Raw genomic sequence first — 23303 nt, forward strand, 5'->3', positions numbered from 1 at the left:
AAAACTTGTCAGGAGAGAAAGAGCGCGAGAGAGAGAGAGAGAGAGAGGGAGAGAGAGAGAGACAGAAAGAGGGAGTGTGAGAGAGAGAGAGAATGGTACCAAACACGAGTCACACTGTGAGTATTGCTCAGCACCAAGCCTAACATGGTAGTCAGAGGCCACATGTAAACATTAAAGGAAAGGGACACAAGCACGTATAAACGTCAGGGGGGGGGGGGGGTGTTGGGTGATGCGGGGCTTAGGGAAGACAGTGCAGTTGGTGGTGGGGGGGGGGGGGGGGTTGGGGGTACAAGGGTGCAGGGGGGGGTTTGGTTGACGTCGGGACGGGGTGATGCAGAGGGTAGCAGTTGTTCACACGTGATGCTTTCTCATCAAAGGAAGCAGACAGATGACGACACCACATATGCTGCCCAGAGGCTCCATGCTCCAACTATGACAGCCTGCAACGGGGTGGGGGAGGGGAGCGCCACACACACACACACACAAACGCTGTTGGCTCTGCTCCACACCTTTTAATCCTCGCTGGAAATTAGTGGTAGAAGCTTTTGATTAAACATTCAAGGAAACCGATCTTGAGTTGTAAAACTTTCAACACCTGATAATGTGTGCCGTTTGGCCTAATTCAAAGAGACACTGATTTAGGAGAGAGGTTGAAAGAGCGTTCGTTGCGAGATGAAGGCTGTTTTATGTGTGCTGAGAGTGGGGAGATGTTCTTATATAAGTGCCTCTTGGGTGGTAGCCATGCATCTGAGAGTGACTTGTGGATGGGAGACCAACCTCTAGGTCATCCTGTGTTCGCAGGAATCAAGTGAAGGTACTAATGCACAAGTCAGAGTTACTGCCTAGAGTGCACAGCCAGCAGTGATACACTACTGAAATATAATTGGACCACCAAGGCTCCCATGTTCAACCAACCTCCTCCTCCAACGGAACCAACCACACACACACACACACACTACCTCCAAGACCCTCCAAGCGGTAGCTATTTATACCATTGTAAACATGTCAATTATAGGGTAATCCCATTTATTTAGTGTGACCTAAAATATCAACCTCCTCCTACAAACACAGCCGATGGCCAAATGCAATACGAGGCGGCTATTACCAGTGTCACTTCCACGGGAGGACAGGCGCAGGATTAAAAGGCATGATGCTATCTGCATGTGGAACAGGGACACCACTTACTCTTGTTTCAATTAGGAAGGAGGTGAGAAGCTGCAGCCTGTCATTGGACCAATACGAGTTCCTTGTCTCCATTCAAGGTAGTTCCATTCCTCAAAACCTTGTTGATTCAACAATGAAGCCCTAATTGCAAGGCTTTTGTAGATGCTACTATCATTGTCGAAGTCTTGTATGAGATTATTTGAAGGTTATTTTATTTTAATTTTTTTACATTTAAATTCCATAAATGACACTCATAAACTCTATTGTATTCTCCAAATGCAAATCCCAACCGAATCGAAGATTTGAGAAACTCAAGAATAGGTAGCATTTTCTTATATTAATCATTTTTTTTGGTGGTGTGTGATGAAAATGACCCTCGGCTGGAAGTTCACAAGAAAATTGCTCTATCGAGCCTTTTAATCGTGCCACATGTAGGATTTCAGAGTCAATATTGAAACGTGTTGTTCCCAACTGTCCTGAGATCAGACAATGACTCACTGGCTTGTAAACCAGTGTGTATGGCGACGTTTAACACCATGAATCGCACACCTACACACTTTACACACTGCGATATCGACCAGACTGGAGTGTGCCGCCTGTGATAATGACATTGCATTTGACAGGATGAAAGCCAAAATAAAAACCTAGCGTTGAAAAAAAGAGTCATTTCCATCTCTCAATTCTGTCATCCTCAAGCTTTCATAAACCTATGATAAACATACCTTTTGAGTCGGTTCGCAGCACGAAAGGGCTTTTACATAAACGAGAATTAATCACTGGGGTGGTGGAGAGGGAACTGTCAGCAATGCATCATTCTGTCACTCTCACCTCACAGGCCCATCACATTCTGTGGTGGCATCCAGCTGTTGAATTAAGTGTTTAGCGATCAAGCAAATCTGTCTCATCTCACTGTGTGATGCAGGCTGGAGCTGACAAACAGCTCGGAAAAACACAAAACTTGTCTTTGTCACCATCAGACACATTGTAAACAAAGGTCTTAATCTTCCATTTTTCTTCCTGTTTATGTCTGATGACCGTAAGTGTATCCTTTTTTATGTAAAGCTTCGGCTTCTGACGAATTTCCACTTTCCACTCCCACACAATTGTTGAGTCACAGTCAGTTTGATCACCAGGAGCAATAAACATTCTTGCTCTTCAGAATGCAACATTTACCTCCCTTGGCCGTCTGATTTTGTTAACTTAGAAAGTTATGTAACCCTAATGTAACAAGCGATTGCTTCTTCACATCTCCTGATGTGTGAAACGTGACCTTACCTTCATAATTCCACGTACGAAAAAGTCAAACCGACTCGCGTGTTCTGAAACTCATCCCGCCGCCCCGACCAGACTCACAGCATTCACTGTTCCATCTGCCCGAAACAGGTAACTAAGCTGTACGGCTTGTCTGTGACAGCTTGTTAGTCCCTGCTTTAGCAGCGGAAAGGAGTGAGAGTGACAGTGTGTCTGCCAGTGCAGTCGGTTGGGGTGTAGACCTGAGTACATCCCGGCACTCAACTGCAGTCTGAACCACTTACTAGGCCAGTCAATCCCCACCTGCCTATTGTCAGAGCACATTGGCTCTGATCCCTGACTGAGCTGCTGCAAGAACCTGTCACCCTGTCGGGCTCACCACAAACCTGGCCACCCTGCCCTCGCCTGCAATAACAAAAAACCTGTCACTCTTTATTGTTCACCTCAGCTGTGGGTGGCGGGAGATGTCAAGCCACCGTCCAGGAAGAGCGACCCGGGGTCTCTCCTGTGTTGATCATGTGATTGCGTGTCAGGAATCGGACAACTCAGGCGGGGGGTTCGTATAACGGGATAGGATCGTTCGTTCAATGGGCGTTGGAGGTTCATCCTGTGCTCTGTTGCTGTCGTGAGGTCCCCTTGCTGGGACGGACAACAGCTATGTCATTTTTTGGGGGGACTTTGCATTGCCGGAGTCTAACACACGTCAAGCATGCAAAATGACCTTCGAAGACGTTTGTTTTCAAAGGAAAGAATCCCTTTGAGGGGATGCTTTGTCTGGGCTGCGGGATACTTCTGCTTCAGCCGTCAACGCAAGACCAACTCCTGAAATCCATAGCTAGAGGCTCAAAGAACAGCGTACAAACAGTTTTTGGCGACAACAACTGGAACAATCGCTGTTGTTGCCAAGTGGAGTGATGCTACAAATGAATCTTACCCAGGGGGTCAAGCAGGTGAAGAAAAAGGCAGTAATGGATCTCAAAGGCCGTTTCATTTCACCTGCAGTTTTTGGGTTTGTTTGACGGGAGAGGATCTAACCCAGAGGATTATGTGTGGAAATGCTCTCACATTGACTAATGGGGTTGTCTCAGAAATTACCTCTCAAGTGTATGTTGCCACACAGCCTCCCATCACATCCAGGCATTCTAGAAAATGAGTTCCCCGTCTGGCATTGACTGGCCATACAATTAAACACATCAGACATGCGGAGGCCTGACAGAGTTTGAGCCCTGCAAGGCCCCCAGCCACAAAAAATCAATACAGCTGAACAAAATTATCAGCAGTTCCCATCGCAGCTTGCCTTTTGACATACAGTAGCTTCCCGAATCATAAACCTTGGTGTCGGGGATTTATGTTCAGATTGTTGAAACCCAACGGTTAACCTTGTCTGGAAATGACCTGCTGGTAAATGTCACATGTTGATTGGCTGGTGTTGGATGAAGGCTGGTTTTGTTGTGATGGAGTTGTGTTTGTCCACAGGCAAGCTTGTACGCAGCGATACACACACACACACACACACACACACACACACACACACACACGGTCCAACACACGCACACGATCAGACACACACACAGCAATACACAGACACACGCAGGCGGTCCAACACACAAAAGATCCGACACGCACACACACACACACACACACACACACACATTATGGAGCTTGTTTTAATTGTTCAACAGATGGTGTGAAGTCATTGATTAATTGCATTTCCTTCTTCCAATATACTGTATAATAGAAACAGTGTTATGATAAAGGCCCTCGCTGGCTAAACGAATTGGCAATGTCCAAAGGCAGTATAAGTGGACCAGCATCCCCACCTCCCTGTCACATCCTTTTCATCTGCCACTAACAGCCTGGATATCATCCCCCCCCACCCCCCACCCCCACCCCCCCCACCCCCACCCCCACGAAGTACACGCCCCTTCGCAATCTGTAGCCGACAATCTAAAACCCATTCATTCCATTGTTTCATTGAGAGGGTCTTTTTCTTTTTCGTTTTCTCCCACTGAGCAGTGGAGGCGTGATTGAGAAGCCCACATCCATTACCTCAGATAGCATCGGAGGAGAGAGGCCTTAGGCAATTCTCCTGAGGATCTGTCTGGCCAAGGTTGTTAGGAACAGCATGAGGCCTCGCCATGCAGCCAGAGGAACTCTGTGTGTTTTCGCGGTCAAATTTATTCAGGACAGAATCATCTCCATTTGTGTCCCTGTCCGCACGCGACCCGCAGATTTCATGTTGCAGATCTCCTCCGCCGATATCTCAGACCAGATTACTCACTCTCCAAAGGACACCGCTGCCGCTGGAACGAGGTCAGACTTCGTCTTGCCAATGTAGCCTACATTTGATAGACATCAGATTCACCAGTCAAATTAGTTTCAAATTTAGCCATCGGTGTGCAGGATTAAAAAATACTGCACATTTTCACAATACAGCATGAAATAACATACATGCTGTCACACGCTCACACACTCAAAACTATGCCAAGCATGACCATAGCATAGGTTTGCAAACAAAAAACGAAGTCTCCTTGAATTGAAAATTCATCTAAGTCTCTTCTTCTCCCTCCGAGACTCTTTTTACATCATCATCATTTACATTTAGTCATTTAGCAGACGCTCTTATCCAGAGCGACTTACAGTAAGTACAGGGACATTCCCCCGAGGCAAGCAGGGTGAAGTGCCTTGCCCAAGGACACAACGTCAGTTGGCATGACCGGGAATCGAACTGGCAACCTTCAGATTACTAGCCCGACTCCCTCACCGCTCAGCCAACTGACTCCCCAGACTCACGCCTGGAGGGCAAAAATGAAAGTCACACCAACAAACAACAGATGCGAGTGGAGTAGTTCTTATCTGTTGATGGAGACATAGCGGTGATAGCTAAGTGGCTGGCAATGTTTGTGTTACATCATCACAAGGCGGGCAGATTGGGATGACTCGGTAAAGGGGAACCTCTGCTCTCGCGTTCCTCAATCTCTCTCGGGGGGTGAGTGTCTTCTGAGTGAGAGACTCAGTCTGAGAGGGCTGAGTGTTTGTGTGTTTGTGTGTGTGTTTGTGTGTTTGTGTGTGTGTTTGTGTGTTTGTGTGTGTGTTTGTGTGAGCAGGGGGGGGGAAAGGGGAGTGGTACAGAAAGAACAGGTTTGATGACTGGCACAGGTGGTGCATTGAGACATACAGGAGAATAACGCTTGCAGGTTCAACTGACTCATAAAAAGTCAATTTCAGATATAGCGTTGACATATGAACGCATCATATGGACATTTCTTACTGTTCACTTTTTACAGTTCTATAGTGATTATCGGTCTGTCCCAACATGGGTTGTGAATCCTCAACCACAACAAAAAACTCTCAAGTGAAAAATCGAAGCATTTAACGGATACATTAATGGTTGCGATTGGAACTCTCCAATTGAAATCATTAGATGAGCTTGTGTTGGCTTTTTTGTCGAAAGAAAGCAGAAATGAGATCGAGAGGCGCTTAGTTAGAGCAGACTGGTTCTGGCGTGAATAAGAATGTAAGAATGCCGAGGCGGTGATTCATTGGGCCGTATTAAAAGCTAACACCTCTGTATGAATGACGCTCAAGCCGCCCTCACTTCTCACACATCCCTCCTGCGAATACCGGGGGGGGAGCGAAGAAAAAAAACTCTGCCAGATGATTAAGATATATGACTATATCGAGTTTCCTTGTGGTCGTGTGCACCCTGTTTGGATTGCTGCTCATCAAACAAGGCAAGGGGAAGGAGTTTTAAGTGTTGGTGGTGGCGCGAAGACACTCCTCCTCCTATTTCACACGCAGACGTTGGTGTTAAACTAAATTCATTGTGATTTTATTTTGACAAGACACTCGTACAGCATGGACTTTGGCAGACAGGATATTGGGCCTGCGCACAGCTTCATTCCCCGCCATCTCAAAACACACTGTGTCATACTGACACTTTAAAGCATGGATTCACGGTATCGACCACAGATGTATGAGAGAGAGAGAGAGAGAGAGAGAGAGAGAGAGAGAGAGAGAGACTGACTGTCTGTCTAAAGAAACATGCCAACCTTCCTGTGTAACTACCAACCCTCTCCATCTTCCACCACCCTCACAGAACCACATTTCATAAAGTTCACACATCTTAACCAGAGGCACAATTACAAACCTGAAGGTGCAGAGGTAATAGGTGACATAGCAAAAATAGAAATAAGGTGCCAGTGGCAAATTCCTTTACTATAATCAACACTGCACGTAATGGATCGTTTGTTTCATGCAGGAGACGTTAATTCATCTAAACCCATTTCAGTGACAGATAATGTAATTTTTTCCGTGGTGTGAGTGGAGTTTGATTCTTCGTCTTTTCCATTCGTATTCAGGAAGATTCAAAGACGTTTTGAAATGATTGAAATGCTCCATCACTCAACAGACACACGCAACTAAAGACTAATCTCATAGGATTGCAAACATTCTTGCTGTATTTATCAGGGAACATATTTAAGAAGGCCATGATGAACAGCTATGAATAATCAAACGCATTCAAAATGCTGGGACTGAATAAGTTAAGGGAGTCAGGTGGCTGAGCGGTTAGGGAATCGGGCTGGTAATCAGAAAGTTGCCGGTTCGATACCCGGTGTGCCCAAATGACGTTGTGTCCTTGGGAAAGGCACTTCACCCTACTTGCCTCGGGGGAATGTCCCTGTACTGACTGTAAGTCGCTCTGGATAAGAGCGTCTGCTAAATGACTAAATGTAAATGTCATGTAAATGAGATGTAACATTAGGTGGCTGTAACCTGGCAACGTGGTGACATATGGTAGACGTCGCAGTTAGGAGAGACACAAAAAAAACACCACGCCTGAAACATTCATGCGCTGCGGGGGAGCTATCTGTACAAACGCCTTGAAGGTATTTGAGTGTTTGATTTGTGTTCTGCCTCAAAGCAAGGCCTGCTGGCCGCCAGGGGAGGAGCCGAGGAGAGGGGAGCGGATGGTCGGAGAGAGGAGAGAGGGGGAGCAGAGAGAAAATGGGATTTACTGCTGGATTTTGATGGCTTGGCATAGGCAAAGAGTAGATTGTAGAAAACAACAAAAGCTATTTCAACAAAGGGATTGCTGGGAGGTCGGTGTATGATTTGTTCTGCCTGGTTGTTCTTTTGTTGTTCTTTATCTGTGAGCGGAGCAATTTGTGTGGGTGATACTTTGAGTGTGTTTTTTTTTTTTTTGCTTCCAAAGTGCAAATATAGAACAAAAGTAGTTTTGTAACACCTCTAGCTTGCAGGGCTGAATAAGGCAGATTACCTCAGCAGCAGACTAGTCCATTTCAGAAGGACGTCGGGAGAAATCATCATGGCTAGCCAGAAGGAGCTGACTGTTGTAGCCTATGCAAATCAGAAGTGAAAGAAATGAAGTAGAAAAGCTCAACCACACCTGCCCCCACAAAGCTTAATTTCCAGAACAACAGCACAACAGTAAGTGTTCAAGTTATTTTTAGGGAAGAGGAAGACTCTGTAGCACAAACAGCCTAAAACATGTAAATCCTCCCAACAATGCTGCAGGAAGGCTTTCCTGATAGCCCAAAAAACTAATTTAGCAGGTATTGAATGCTTATAATTTCACCTCTTTTAATTTTCATAGTTTTTGTATTCATGTTCAATTGACTTTCTCTGTGTTTTAGTTCCCCCCTTGACCCTTGATTGTCAATGTGTGGCTTCAATGGAATGCAAATGAAGGCTTTTAATGTCAATGTTAATACAAATTTGAGAAAGATGCAATTAGTTCCTTGGGTTGCAGTCTGAGACGAAGAAAGGACTACAGCCAAGTTCGTTTTCTTCCAGACCTACCCATATTCTACAGTAGTAATCTTGTATTTTAATAATAACCAGGAAACAGTATGAGTCTGATTGGTCATTTATATGAAACCGCTAGAATGGGGGAACAGTAATTGCAGAGCAAGGTCTATGTTTGGTTGTGTGAAACTGCTGTTCTTTGTTAGGGTACTAGCACTATTATTACTACATCTTGAGCTTTTGCAGCAATCAAGGCATGCAGGACTTTCATTTTCACTGTTACTTGGAGAGCTATTCTGGGGCGTGACTTTTGAGATTGAAAAACGTGACCACAATCACCTAACCTTTATCAAGTTACATTTACATTTAGTCATTTAGCAGACGCTCTTATCCAGAGCGACTTACAGTAAGTACAGGGACATTCCCCCGAGGCAAGTAGGGTGAAGTGCGTTGCCCAAGGACACAACGTCATTTGGCACGGCCAGGAATCGAACTGGCAACCTTCTGATTACTAGCCCGACTCCCTCACCGCTCAGCCATCTGACTCCCTCAAAACAAAAAGTTCCTCAAAACATCACGGAAACTCCACACAATCTCCACAGAGAGTGGAGTTTCTCCAAAGAAAGTTGAGCAACAAACTCAAACAAGATCTACGATGATTGTAACGTTGAAAACTCCGATTTACAGTAACAGATGTATGGGAACTCTCGCGTGAGCTGACCCTCGTTTGACCCACACGGGGGCCTGGTTATGGTGAGTTATCGACGAGACACACTTTCGAATGGGAACCTCAACCATCACGAGGAAAGCACACGCAGCATCCAAGCCGGGAAGACAGGAAGAATGGACAGGGAGGAGGAGGAGAAAGGAAAAATGGACAGGGAGGAGGAGGAGAAAGGAAGAATGGACAGGGAGGAGGAGGAGAAAGGAAGAATGGACAGGGAGGAGGAGGGGAAAGGGAGAATGGACAGGGAGGAGGAGGAGAAAGGAAGAATGGACAGGGAGGACGAGGAGAAAGGAAGAATGGTACTAAAGAGGCGTTTTGATGAGGGCAAGCCAGTGGAGCCAGCGGCTGTTTGTTCCACAGCAGAATGTCAAGCAGCCCACAAGCTGCTTGGACTGAGTCAGAGAAGGGAAAATCATGTCAGGCATTAGAGAAGACGACTCCATGACTCCGAGGACCCACAGCGCCCCCCGCCAACACAGGGAGGGTTCAGACAGGAGCATGTGTTACCGTCACAGTCACCGTTTCAGGGAAGCTATGTGTTGTTTTCTTCTCAAACAAGGACACAACAATGGAGGAGACATTTTGTTTACGTTCAGTAAGCAAGTCAACGAACCAGAAAAGTTACTGTCCCTTGCGCCATTTGATGTATAACTGTAAATACGGAACAGAATTATATCCTAATAATATTTGACAATGTAACCGTTTTTCTCAGTCGCTTTGGTACATTTCTATAATCCACCTTTATTATTTGTATGTGCAAATATGATACATTATTATTACATAGCATTTTAACCAGTATGACAATTTCTCAAAACAATTTGCACCGCACAATGAATTACCTGTAAAAGCCTGTAACTTGCTCAAAATCTTTAGTTAATCTCTCAAAAGTAAGTATAGCGTAGATTTCGAGCCACATTGAAACATTTCAGAGTTAGTACTTTCAGTTCAGGTGTCCCTTATCCCTCCCACAGAGGCTGACAAATGAAATTCTATGTTTGGATTTCAGCTTCGTTTCCCAGGGTGTTTTGTGTACGACCCTGCCTCCCTCACATCCACGGAAGCTGGTCCTAGGTCTTAAATCACTATTGCACTGTAAACCAAAGATTATGAAACTCATTGCCTCCCTGGCAAGCAGTGCAGTTCATTTTAATGTAAGCCTCAATTTCAGAAAGATAGGAATATGATTTATATCATTTCATAAAACTGCCAGCTGGTAATTTTTTTTATACTGTCGTCTTCTCTCTCATTTGCTACCTCCACAGAACATCCATGTTTGACTGCCTGGACTGAATTTTGGGGCAGACTCTGGAATTCCACAGCTCTCCCATCCTTTGCAATATGAGGAAACTCCACGCTGCTGTGTGTGCAAGTTATTTCGATGGCTAGTACTCAATTTACAAGAAAAAACAAGTCCAACTCTGAGTATACTACCAGTAGTGTTATGCTAGTGTGTAATTATCTGAGAGCTGTTGCAAATTCGATATCTCATCTGTGCCTCACGTTTACCTGTGAATCAGGTTCTGATTAGGGCATGGAAAATCTGTATTCACTTTCGTAGGCAATCAATAGCATCTATTGATCCATCAACAGTAGGGGTGAAGTGACCAATGGCCGTTGTCCCCCACCACTCAAACCAGGAATAGATTTTCGGAAAAATGTATAAAAATATCCACAGAGAACAAAAAAAAATGTCGTCCTTGAATATTTGAAAGAGTTCCGAATTAATGACATAGCAAATACGGATCCTTTGGAGTCCCAGGCTCCAGGAAATTGAAGAGTGGTGAGAGGATGAATAGTAGGGAGAGAAAGGGCAAAGAAAAAAGAGGAGAGGGACAGCAGGGAGATTGAGGTTTCTAAAGGGTAATGACTGCGTCGGGATGAGGATTACAATTCTGAAGGATTTGCATCAAGTCTGTAGCTGGGGGAGAAAACAACCCTAGAATCTATACCATCACGGTCTTTAAAGGGGGATTTGTCATATTCCTCTGTTGGAGGAGATGCAACTTAATACAGAAAAATAAGTATTGTGCAATACTACAGAGCAGAAACATAAACTATTGGCCTGTTGAGCTGAAGGCTACTTCCTTCTTCATCAAATTTATCGTTCTTTGATGTGAGAGCAAATGAGGTAAGAGAGCTTGCCTTTGAGGTCCTGTAGGCATAATTCGGTCATTTGCAGGACAAAAGAGGTAAGTAGGCTTGGTAAACGACAAAATGCACTTTCCGCAGGATGACTCACAGACCCGCCGTCATTGGGGGTAAAGGGGTCAAAGGGTACAGATGTCCCCAGGCCCAGGGGGGGTCCATGAAAAGGTCCAAGGGAAGGGCCCATGTTCAGTAAAGTTGTGATCATTTGCTTATGACAGTAAAATGCAGATTCCACAACCGTACAGATGCTCATTGATCATAATGGAGATGTTCTGAAAGCGAGGCTACAGCCTGATGGAGTGTTCTTCAGTTGTGTTATGTTCGAACTGTCTGCAGCTATTCCAAGAACATCATCTATTCAGCAAACGTCAAGATTTCTCAAGATTAAACTGTCGCCTGCAGATTGGCAGTGCACGCCATTCTTCTCTGTCAGATCATTACAATGCAATCGCAGATGCTACTGATGGGCATACTGAACATTAAAGTCAAACTAAAAGCTCGATAACAGATAGGCTACAGCCCATATTGCTCATGGCTGTCATTGTCTCCCAAGACGCTGATATCTTTACGGTTCGGCTGAATAAATAAAGACATCTTGGATAGTTGCACACGTGTTTCTGGCCAGCAGCCCGCCTCCCGCTGAGTTGAGTGAATCACCCGCTCATATTTTTGTGTCGGTGGAGAGATAAAGCCGCGACCCCGGTGCACAATTAATTAGCGATCATTATCCCATATCCGCTTCCCGGGTAAGGCTGTACTTTAGTCTTATTAACATAGATAACATAAAACGGAGGCAAAGCCGCATGATTCAGGAACATGGCAGCCAGTGTGTACTGGCAAAGACACGCCAAGCCCTGCCAAATATTCACACATGATTTATTGGTGGCATTTTGGTTATGAGAGAAGGAAGCAGTAGAAAGGGGCCTCAGGAAGTGAGACTTCGTATAGGCCATGGAGGGATCACACACCCATGAATGGGATATTATCTTCATCTGGTCTCGTTTAACATTAACCCTACGGTCTTAAGTTTACAATAAGGTTTCAAATAAGGTCAACGTTGTTCACTTAAATTCCAGCTTCCTAGTTAGCAAGGGAACTGAGAAAGAGAGAGAGATAGGCATAAAGATACAGACTTAACGCACGCACACACAGACCCATACCAGGCCTCTGATTTTAAGGGAGCACTCAGTCCCATGAGTGATCTGAGTTAGACCCCGCCCCCTGACCCCACATCAAGCCTGAGACGTTGACCCTCTCAGAGGACCCACTCCAGCACACAGCCCCCCACGCACCCTCTGATTACCTTTCATCTACGCATCTGCAGCCATCAGAGACCTCAATCACTGCTCCTAATGGCCCAGTCCCTCTTTAAACCCAGTCTTCCAGTTCGTGAAGAGTAGAAAAGTCAGTTGGCAAGGAGAAAAGAAGCTTGAAAAATGGAAGTTTCTTTTTTTCCCTCCATTAAAGCGCTCAAGCGCAAGTCACCTTAGGCACTGTGCAGGTCCGGTTCTGAAACTCATAAAACTCGTGTAAAGGGTTCTAGATGCTCTTAAAGAGTCTTTAAAATAGCCTTATCCGCTTCCAAGAACCCACTCCAAGTTCCATTTAAAAGCACACACATATATTAACCTTTGGACCGAAGAGGGAAACACACAGAGCAAAGTTAATTCATGATGACACTTTTATTATAATCACGTCCGATGCAGTACGGCAGACAGTTTTCTCTGACGCAAACACAAATGAATTGTGACGATTTTCCTCTGACTGCACTGGAAGGCTGTAATCCAGAGAAAGTGTGACTTCCTTGTTCACTGCTGGTTTATAATAGATTCCCCAGAAGAAGAAAAAAATCCATCCATGAAGTGTTTTTTTTAACAAAGTACTCTCGCCATGACCCTACAAGAGATAGAGTAAATAGTTATTTTAAATCCCCATGGTTGATAAACCAACAGAATATTCTACTGAGTCATGGGGAGAGTGCAACAAGCTGCGTCTGATAACTGTGGGCTCAGTCGATCATCGCATTGGCTGGAGTCTCTCAGGGTATGGATAAAAGAGAGGGTCAGCACGTATCCCGCAGAGACAGTCGAACTGTCTGTATAGACAGTCGAACAGACCACAGGATATCTTCCCTTTGGATCTGATAGTGCCGAGCCTAAAGAGTTGGAACAAACCAATCAGCCGCACCAGGCATACTGCTTTTGACTACTATCTCTCCCCATATAGAAAACTCTCTTTCATCTCCAGTCACATATGCTCTGGGGAAAGGGAGGCATTGCATTAAGAAGCCCTCTCATCTTGTTTACCGAAATGGCTGAAGTATTCTCTGTAATTGAACGAGATAGGAATGGAAGCCTTCTTTTGACCCATATTCCCATGTCTTTTGATAAACAACTTGGAATAATAACAGACCTCAGATTCCTTCAGCGCCAATTTGACACCCGCTGTTAATGCATGTGACTTATTGTCTTAATTGTTGGTATTATGATTATTAGAACACAATGTGCAAGATACACATTCTCTCTTCTCTCACTCTCCCTGCCTCCCATGCAACGTATATTTTATTTTATATTTTATTGTATAGTTTATTTTAAAATAATTCCACTTAGTATTGCTAGTATTGCTAGTTATGTACCCTTAGTTAGTCCTCATATTTAAATTTTAGATTCCTATATGTTTAATGTTGCACCTTCCTGCCTAAGCAAATTCCTTGTCTGTGCAAACTTTCATGGCGAATAAAACCCATTCTGATTCTGATTCTAATGCAAGGGGGTTGGCTGGAAAAGAAAATTTCATGACAAGTGAGAAAGACTTGTCAGAATAAAAAAAACAACCTTTGAATAGTAATTGCCTTTAATGATTGAGTAGTGATTCCCACATCACTTTGTCAATAAAGCCTTGGGCTTACCGTTTCTCTAATGTTTTAGCGCCCCTGAAGTGCAGAAAAACACGTTCCTTTTCAAACATCCTGCCTTAACTAAAAATGCCCCCCCCCCCCCCCCCCCTGTATCTGCCTGCGTTTGGCAATTGGAATCCAATCCCTGAGATCTAGCCTGAGCTTTTAATATTAACAATGGATTCTCTGGGATGAGGAAAGGTCTGGGGCTACGAGAGTTTAAGTTGCATTGTTGTTTAAAAACAAGGGGCCTGCATTGGCAGTGAATGGTCCTAAGAAAGACTTCATCCACAAACACTTGGTGGAAGGTCAGCCCATGCATCCATTCACGCAAGGGAGCATCTCAGATGAAACCTTTTCAATGATTAGAAAAACCTGTGATGACCAGGATCAGTGGTGAAACTTTGACCTAATCTGAAGGAGATTCCTGATTGGAGAGCACTTGATGGGTAGAGAGTTTATGACCTTCGGCAGGAGCCACAGGGGCTTAACAAGACAGTGTGGACCATTATCATTATGATCTGAATTAATATTCCCTAATACAGAACAAGAAGAAAATAGGTAATATTTTGGATGCTTTGTAGGGTTCACATATGGGTCCCCTTACACCTAGAGGGTCCCCCCCTGGCCTAAATATTATCATATGATAGCCACATTCACCTATAGAATGAATGGTCCAAAATGTGGGTTAGTTAGGGGATACCCTGAATTTGCATGCATACATGTAGGCTACTACATTAACATCTCCGCGGCTGGGCTGACTTCTAAGCTGATTATTTCCACACTGGCATATTTTCCAGATTTGGACCGTGATCCTGTGTGTCTCTTTATATCCAGCGATGGCCCTTTTCCTGGTAAACAGCGATATATCTTGGCATCGCTCACCGCTCAGAAAGCGCCAAAGCAAATGACCGCCATAAGCTACATGTAACAACAGTGCCCCCTTATGGCTACTTTGAAGGTAGTAAACAATTTGCCATGGATTGAGGGACTTCAGTGTAAGACCACTCTGTAAGACTACTGACTCATTAGTCACATTGCATGACCAGTCAAGGCCTGAAAAAACCCCTCTGGTCTGTATGAAGAGATTAGCTTGACAAGCATTTAGTATTTGATTGCTTCTTTGCTGTTTACAACCTCCTGTATACGTCTGGACAACTGGGTTTTAATAAGCATGGGACAGCTGGCGTAAAAGGTAAAATAATAGGTTTATTAGAATGTAGTAACATTCTGCAATTGAAAGGGGAACATTTTTTCCATGTTACAGTGTAATTAGAGTTACTGTGTTTTATGGTTTAAGACATCAAATATCCTTTTTATGTTAAATGTCATCAAATAATAACTGCCATGGCACACGCATAACAATGTAACTTAAATAATGAACCTACAATACACCACACAAGTCAACTCCAACATTATAAACAAAACAGAAAAATATAAATGCAAACATATCCAGTATGTGTGTCAGTAAACCTGATACTTTGGTAAAGTGCAATGTTATATGAACTGACGCAACATTAAATAATTTATTTTTTTCGCATATAATAACACATAAAAATCACAGACATGCAAACAACTCAACGCTGGTGATCATTTCTCTAGTAAGAAAAATAACGGTGTCCATAAATATTCCTTATTCTTTCTTTCCACAAGGAATGCATGATTAAAACATCAATTTGCCTATTTGTGCGTCCTAGTTTGTCTGAATAACAAAAATGTTGCTGCATGTTTGGCGAATGTGAAGATATACAGACAGCCTATCCCCCTTTTCACACAGTCTATCCATGTGTGGACAGCTTAGCTGTCAGTCACGATATTGACCTTTAAGGTCTTCAAGTGCGCTGTGACATGGTGTGTGTGTGTGTGTGAGCATAGGGAAGGACAATTGGAACATGTCCCTATCAATGCCAAGAGACAATTGAAACATCCCCACCAATCAGTGGCAGAGTAGGGATAATGTTAGCATAGGGTGATAAAGATGTTTTGTCCTCACTCCTGTTCAACCCAAACCTATGGCCTTGTGTAAGATTGTGTATGTGCACATGTGGAGCAGCATTAGTTATGTTTATGAACTGTAGCCAGACAGTAAAAAAAATGAATTGAATGTCTCAAGTGCACTAGTATGAGATGATAAAAAATAAAATTTTAAAAGAGCAAGAATCCTGGCCTCATCTGGAACAGTGATCTGAGAGTGGAGGGGACAACATACAGGGGGGCCAGGGCCACCGACAAGAAAACTAGGATGTCTAAGGGGGGCAGGCCGGAGGGGGGCTAGTCCAGAGGGACCTCCCCCAGACATCTCTGGGGCATGGTGGCCTTCTTGGACTCCTTCATCTTATCCAGGCCAAACAGCAAGTCCAGCTGGGTCACGGGCCTCAGTCGCTCCTCTACAAGAGACCTTGGGGAGGAGTAGGGGGGGGGGCAAATATGTTTTAGGGTGAACATAAGACACAGGAAGGCATGGGCTACAGAATTGTGCAGATACACTGCACCAGAATTGCTAAGGTGTAACATTACTCATGTTCAGATAAACTCGTTTTTCTCTTCTCGTTAAAAGTAAAAGTAACAATTGCGCTAGGCTAATAACACACTCCCATTGACACTGACTCGTAAAAAAGAAAAGAAAAAGATCTCCCAGAGGCTAGAGCACCAGAAAAGTGCGAGGTTCTTGGGGTGGAGGTGGTTTTGCGAGACTCACCTGTCCTCCTCGTCCTCCTCCTGGAGCTGCTGAGCTATCTGCTTCATCTGCTGCTTGCGGACGTAGTCCCGGACGCGGTACATGGCCGCGTCCCGACACAGCTCCCGGAGGTCGCTGCCGGAGTAGCCCTCCGTCTTCTCCGCTATCTCCTTCAGGTTAATAGCGTTGCTCAGCTGCGGAGGCAAAGGGGACAAAACATCCGTCACACAGCGGCGAGCGGTTTGTAGTACAGTGCTTTTCGAAATGATCACTCGAGAGACGAGGCTCGTTTGTCACTCAGGACGGGTGACGAAACAATGATCCGCACGGCGCTCTCAGTGGCCCTTTGGTCCAACTGGGACGTTTCCGTTGTGTGCGTTTTCGGGTTCATTTCTTGACAGATGTGTTTGGTCATGTATATTACATTGGTAATGTATATTACATTTAGTCATTTTACATTTATATTTGTATCTTGTCAAGATTTCTTTTGTCTCGTCGTTGTCACGTCTTCCTCAAAGAGGAAAAGGCTTTGGCTGACCATTTTAGAGTCAATCCACTCTAAGGAGAGAAGGGTCATTCTTCCACAAACGCTTACATTCTCTCCATCCAGGATCAGCTTCAGAATCTCCTGCCTTTGTCGTGCGCTCTACAGAAGCAGATCAAGAACACAGAAAACATGATTAACAGTGCACTTGTGTTTTGCCAAAATAGTGAGTGTGTGTGTGTGTGTGTGAGTCTCTTACTGGCAGGCCCACATGAAAGGTGGTTGGCATTCTGCGCAGGATGGCTGGATCCAGATCCTGAGGTCTGTTTGTAGCTCCCATCACCATCACCTGTGACGGAACCACAAACACAATATCACCTCCAAACCACAAAACACACCGCGTGCTTATTTACCTTATTTATTTTCCATTTATTTCTGCATCCGACTATATATCTATCTCTGCGTCTGTCTGTCTGTCGACCTGCATCTGACTGTTTCAGTCAGTCAGTCATCCATTGTCATTAACCCCTCTCGGGAATAGAGAGGTAGGGGGCAGGGTGTCGTGGTCTACCTGGCTGGTTGCGCTCGTGTCCAGCCCGTCCCACAGGCTCATAAACTGGGCCTTCATCATGGCTGTGGCCTCATGATCCAGGCTGGAGCGGTTTCGCAGGAAGGAATCTGACCAATGCGTAGATGGGTAGGTTAGATATATATACAGTGTCTGCTGATGGCTGTTTCGTTCCTTGATTATCTACTGGTGTAGTGCACAACCGTAACCACATTTTTCGAACGACACCAATTCAGGAAGTAAGCAGGTTTCAAATATACAATGGTGGAGTTAACAACATGATATTACTGTTTGGGTCAAAAGTTCATCGTTATTGTGGGGAGGTTAAACTCACCGATTTCATCAATGAAGACGATGCAAGGCTGGATCTTAACAGCCAATGAGAAGACGGCGGCAGTGAGCTTCTGGGATTCGCCGTACCACTTGTCTGTCAGTGTGGACGCCTGCAGGTTGATGAACTGGCACCCGGATGCTTTGGCGGTCGCCTTGGCGATAAGGGTCTTCCCGCATCCAGGTGGCCCAAACAACAGGACACCTGAAGAGAATAGGCAACGATTCATTTTGTAAATTATTTTAAAATAATGACGAGATGACTTTATTTACAATACATTGTATAGCATATTATATTCTTCCCAAGGACGTCTTGTAAAAGGCCTGATACTGGTACCTTTGGGAGGCTGGAAGAGTTTGGAACCAGCCAGCAGGTGTCTCTTCTGGAAAGGTAGGATGACTGTGTCCTGCAGTTCATAGATGACCTCATCCAGCCCTGCTATGTCTCTCCAGGACACCTAGAAAGATCAGGCCCCGTGTCAGGATGAGTCTCAGATATTTGCCACAGAAGAACGTGACCACACAAAGGGTTTTCGGAGTGTTGTACCTTCAGGCTACGTGGATCGACCAGGTGAGAAGCGATGTTCATCTCATACTCTGTGAGCTTGACCCCCTCGACACCAATCTGCTTCATCAGCTGCTCTGCCTAAGCAAGAGGAGAAGCGACCATAAACTTCACTCATAACAACTATTTTGGATCATTCAAGTTATCTTGATCAAGTTGTTTTTCCATGTGTGAGTGGGTGTGAGTACTGTGTGTGTTTAAGTGACGCAGCAGTACCCTCTTTTTGGCCTGAATCTTCTGTTTGTGTGTAGGGTCCATTGCTTCCACCACCCATTTGATGCTATAATAGGTGGCAGCTCCGAAGATGGTTAGCCTCAATAACATTCCCACTACTTCATTTCGGGATAGTGGCCTCATCAGAGCCTCCCGTGGGATGTCTTTCAGTAGCATCTTAGCATTCGGTTGTCAGTCCATTGGCAGAGAACTGCTATACGTGGATGTTTTGGCAGAGAGCGATCTGTACAAAGTAAACAAGCACAGAATATGGTTATTGTAGTCTAATTACACGGAGATGGCTACAGTGAACATGTCATGGGTATCCGGACTTTTAGCTATAGAGCTAGCTAGCTACTGGAGGGATGGAAGGTGGTTTCACTTGTTTTCTGAATAACGTACTGTAGTCAGCTCGTTTAGGTTTAAGATTAATTTTAGGGGGGAGTTAGTAGTGCTTACTGTAAAGGTAGCACTTGACTGCCGATCAAGAGGTCGCAGGCATAAATACCATAGCCTACTATTAGCTATACGTTGCTTTGGATTAAAGAGTCTGCTAAATGAAAACATAATGTTTTATTAACTAGGACAAACGAATATTTTTATTTATAAGACATGCCAGCAGGAGACTTTAAAATTAAAAGCGCTAGGGAGCTAGACGACTAGTCAAGCAATCAAGCTATTTTAGCAGCTACAGTACTGTAGCTAACTTGCTGCTACTGTAGGCTAGCAGAGATGTGCTAGTTAGTAAAGCAACCACGTCGTCACTGATGGAGGATAAAGTATAGTGAATATCAAACCCCACCAGTGAAAACTATCCTTGTATTATAATAAAAAAGGTGTAATGGAAGTCTCACTCACAAAGATATCCACAACTACAGTAGCATCCTTTCAGGTGCACCTGCGAAACGAGAAGCCAGCCTCAATCGGTAATCACTTCCGGTTGATATCTTTGTGCCATTTTTCAAATTAAGGTCACGAATTTAACGATTTAAGAATTTGGATTCTGAATTGTGATTGGTAAACAATGTCATGTGTTCTTATTAATAAAAATAATGTCCCTTGACAATGATCCAAATTAACTGTCTTCTGTTGATCAAATAAACACTGTCTTCTTAATTTTATCCAAGTAAGTCTTCTGATTTTGCTGTCTCACAAAAAGTCATGCTTTTTGTTTAGACATTTTGTTCAGATTTGTTCTATTATTGAAATGTCTTGTTTTTTATTCTTCCTCATTTATCGATTATCCCGTGCCACCGAATTCTTCTCAGGGAAACCGGAAATGGTACAGAGGACTTTCAAGGCCAGTTTCACTTTACCGGATATTAAAATGTGTCATTTTCTGTTAATCTGTGACACTCCATCACATTTTATAAAGATTCTCCGAGACAAGCGGTGCTGTTTGCGATGTCTTTGAGTATCAAAGGGATTACGTGGTTAAACAGAAAAAATACATACACTATTACTTGTGATCAAATTCTTATTCCACTAGATGGCAGATACAGCACACAAAAACGACATCTGAAGCAACCACTGATTTTATTTTCACTCTGGATTATCCAGGACTCACCAATTAACCTTGCCATTCTACCTATAATGGCAATGACGGGTGATGTGTGTAGTTGTGACAGTTGCATAAGGACATAATTTCATTGAACCAAAAGGTTGTTAACGAACACTTTGGGGATCCGCGTTAGCTCTAGTTATCCAGCGTTACTGACAAGACGGTTTGGTAACGGCATGATGTGGGCGGGGTCATTATTCACCAGCACATTTGACATTTTATTTGTTTATCTACGAGTTTGTCCAAAGGGATTGTGCAAATAGTGCAAATAGAATGTACAGCACTAAACTGCATTATGTCTGAATGGCACTCCAATTATTCCTTTCCAACAGCACACGCAATTACATACATCAACATAGGCTACATAACACTCAAAGAGCAACACTCATAACCTCCCTTCCTCTGTGGGCTAAACTTGTGAACCGAACTGAATAGGAGACATCGGTCAAGAAACTGTTTCATAAAACCTTTAATTCCACAGTTCTGCAAAAACCAGTCTCTGAAGACCTCGGGCTGACAGGGCCACTTTGATGGGACTGAGCATGAAAGCACAGACGTGAGTATCTGCAAAGTGCTGCCTGGCCTCGATATTCCCACAACACCTTGCACCTTGCCCAAACAGGCCTCCTCATGGGAAGGTAGGAAAGACACATTTAGCTTGCATGGCTCTCAGTCTCCATCACAGTCGCAAAATTAAAAGTAACAGTTCAGTCCTGGGGGAAATATATGCTAGGGTTTCACACAGCAGATATTTTCTGGGAAAAATTATTCCAATAGCTGTTTTAGCTGTTGAATACGTAGTTGTCACTAAGATTGAGTATTGTGTGTGTTTTTGTGTGTATGTGTCTTGTCGTGTGAGTGTATGGAGATTTGTTTATCACCCACCCTACATGTAAGTCACATAAAATTATGAATGACCCTTTAAATCTCTCTAGGAACAGAAATAAACCCTAGCAGCCCATAGTGTATGGAGTCTTGTTTGAAAAATGACTAGGCTAAATGTAAATGTTGTTAACCAGATGAGCAAAGAGACAATACAAGTAATTTTCTATAAACAGGGGTTGGAGTAAGTGCCGAAACTAGAATGCTTTTGATTTTATTTAATCAAAACTCGGAACCCTGTAAGATTTAATCGTTTACATGTGCTTCGACATAAGAGTTACAGAGCGCTCAGGTAAGAGGCATTGTCACGTTTTTTGTGGGTTAGCTCAAATCAGCTACTCAGCTCACATTGTGTGCTTAGTGCCGAATCTGGATAACAAAGCCTTAAGTGATCTATAATGAAGCAAGGGACTATTCCTGATGAAATCATTAAAGTTGCAGAAATAGAATCACATCCTTTTTACGGTTCATCTTCAGAGGGCCGTTATCAGCGGCGTCGGAAGGCATACTGAACACATGCCCGTCAGATGAAAAAAGATGATCGTCCCCATCTAGGATGTGGAAGATGAGAACGGGGAGGGATGAACCGAGAAGACGCGCATGAAAGGGACGACATCTGAGCAAGACGCGATGGAACTCACAAAAGAGATTTCTCGCGGCGTCTCTCCCCGTATCCGCCGGCTCCATGTGCTCTTTGTTCATTCGAAGAAGGCAACACGGGCGGGTAGAGACGACCCAGTGACACGAGCAGAACAAGCAGATTACAGCTGTGTTTTGACAATGACAGTTTGCCGTTGTTCCTTTCTCTCCGTTCGGCAGAGCCCTATCGATAAGAAAAAAAACAATGCTGATTTACACCAAGCAGTATTACCCTCATGCATCTTCACACTTTGCAAACTGTCGTCTGACTAGCAAGCAACATTTGTCACTATGCACAGCGCATAGAACATCCACGACCGAATTGACTTTTCCTCGTTGCACAGTTTAACGGTGTCGTACTGAAGCTGGAACCCCTCACAAGTGAGTCTACAAACGCCATAAAGGTTAATACAGACGCAATGCATCTCATGACATTTGATGGCTCATTTCCCAATGAGCTGTTGGATGACTAACCATTTTTGCAGGTTGACCATCTTCTGTCGTGGTTCAGTGTGTTCCCTCATGCCGAGATAGCTTCCGTTTACACCAGGGCTGATAAGAATGAGAGGCCAGTGCCTGAATGTGAAAAGATACCACTGTTATGCTATACCTTTATGGGTGAGCCTACTGCCAAGCACGTGGCTAATGGGTGACCCCTGGAAATGTGTACCATCCAATTAGGGGCCGAGGCATCACAGTGGATGTGGACATTAGTCAACTTAAATTGATCTGCTATCTTTGGACTTTGTTTTCGATGCTGTCAGAAAGAATCAAGTCCTCCGATTGGCTGCAGGTGTTCTGTGTCTGGACCTCAGCTGCCTGGTTATCACGCTCGGCCGACCGTGACCCTCCACGTCTTAGCCGGTCATCTCGGACCGTTTTTTTAAACACCACTAACAAGAGAGCTGGTTAGATAGTGACAAGGGAGGCACGGTGAGGACAACAGGCCCCAAGGCCACCCCAGCGACGACTTGGACGTCCAGCATTGTTACCATCTCCCCCCCCCCCCCCCCACACACACACACATACACGACTCTCCATAATACTCACCTGGCAGGAATCATTCCCAGCCACGGAGCTGGAACAGGAGTGTACAGCCCTTAATCCCTCAGGTGGCTTCCAATATTGAACTCTCTCAGGATGACTCTGTGCGGGTATGGGGAGAGTGTGTGTGTGTGTGTGTGTGTGTGGTGGGGTACACTCCTACAAGGACATTTTAGTCCAAAGCTTGCAAGGCTTGTCTTGCTGAGTGAAAACAATTGGCCAGTTCCAGCTCCCATTCATCAAAATGACAGGCAGTGGCCACGTGGAAATTAATGAATAAATAAAGTGAATGCATTCAGTGTTGTAGATGAAATGAAGCCTATTGAGGGTGCCTGGGTCTGAACTGGAGAGTGGGAACAAAAGTGAAGTCTGTCAGCGTACTCAC

General features: G+C 44.4%; 1 protein-coding gene across 1 annotated transcript; it reads right to left on the reverse strand.

Annotated features, from left to right (window-relative positions):
• Positions 1-16098: 16098 nt before the first annotated feature.
• On the reverse strand, positions 16099-19732 carry atad1a (ATPase family AAA domain containing 1a). Its single transcript, XM_067227960.1, has 10 exons — positions 19651-19732; positions 18796-19036; positions 18562-18660; positions 18352-18472; positions 18019-18219; positions 17688-17794; positions 17376-17465; positions 17228-17278; positions 16654-16826; positions 16099-16353 (listed from the first exon to the last, which is right to left on the reverse strand). The coding sequence occupies exons 2-10, from the start codon at positions 18967-18969 to the stop codon at positions 16227-16229; spliced, it is 1143 nt and encodes a 380-aa protein (XP_067084061.1). The 5' UTR covers positions 18970-19036; positions 19651-19732; the 3' UTR covers positions 16099-16226.
• Between the last annotated feature and the right edge of the window lie 3571 nt (positions 19733-23303).

The sequence above is a fragment of the Osmerus mordax genome, chromosome 24 (genome assembly GCF_038355195.1).
Source record: "Osmerus mordax isolate fOsmMor3 chromosome 24, fOsmMor3.pri, whole genome shotgun sequence".
NCBI classification, from domain to species: domain Eukaryota; kingdom Metazoa; phylum Chordata; class Actinopteri; order Osmeriformes; family Osmeridae; genus Osmerus; species Osmerus mordax.

Coding starts and splice junctions, on each gene's coding strand:
- atad1a (XM_067227960.1), bottom strand. CDS start 18,969: ATGCTACTGAAAGACATCCCACGGGAGGCTCTGATGAGGCCACTATCC. Junction 18,661..18,795: donor AGATTCAGGCCAAAAAGAGG/GTACTGCTGCGT, acceptor CCTCTTGCTTAG/GCAGAGCAGCTGATGAAGCA. Junction 18,220..18,351: donor ACTCTTCCAGCCTCCCAAAG/GTACCAGTATCA, acceptor TATTCTCTTCAG/GTGTCCTGTTGTTTGGGCCA.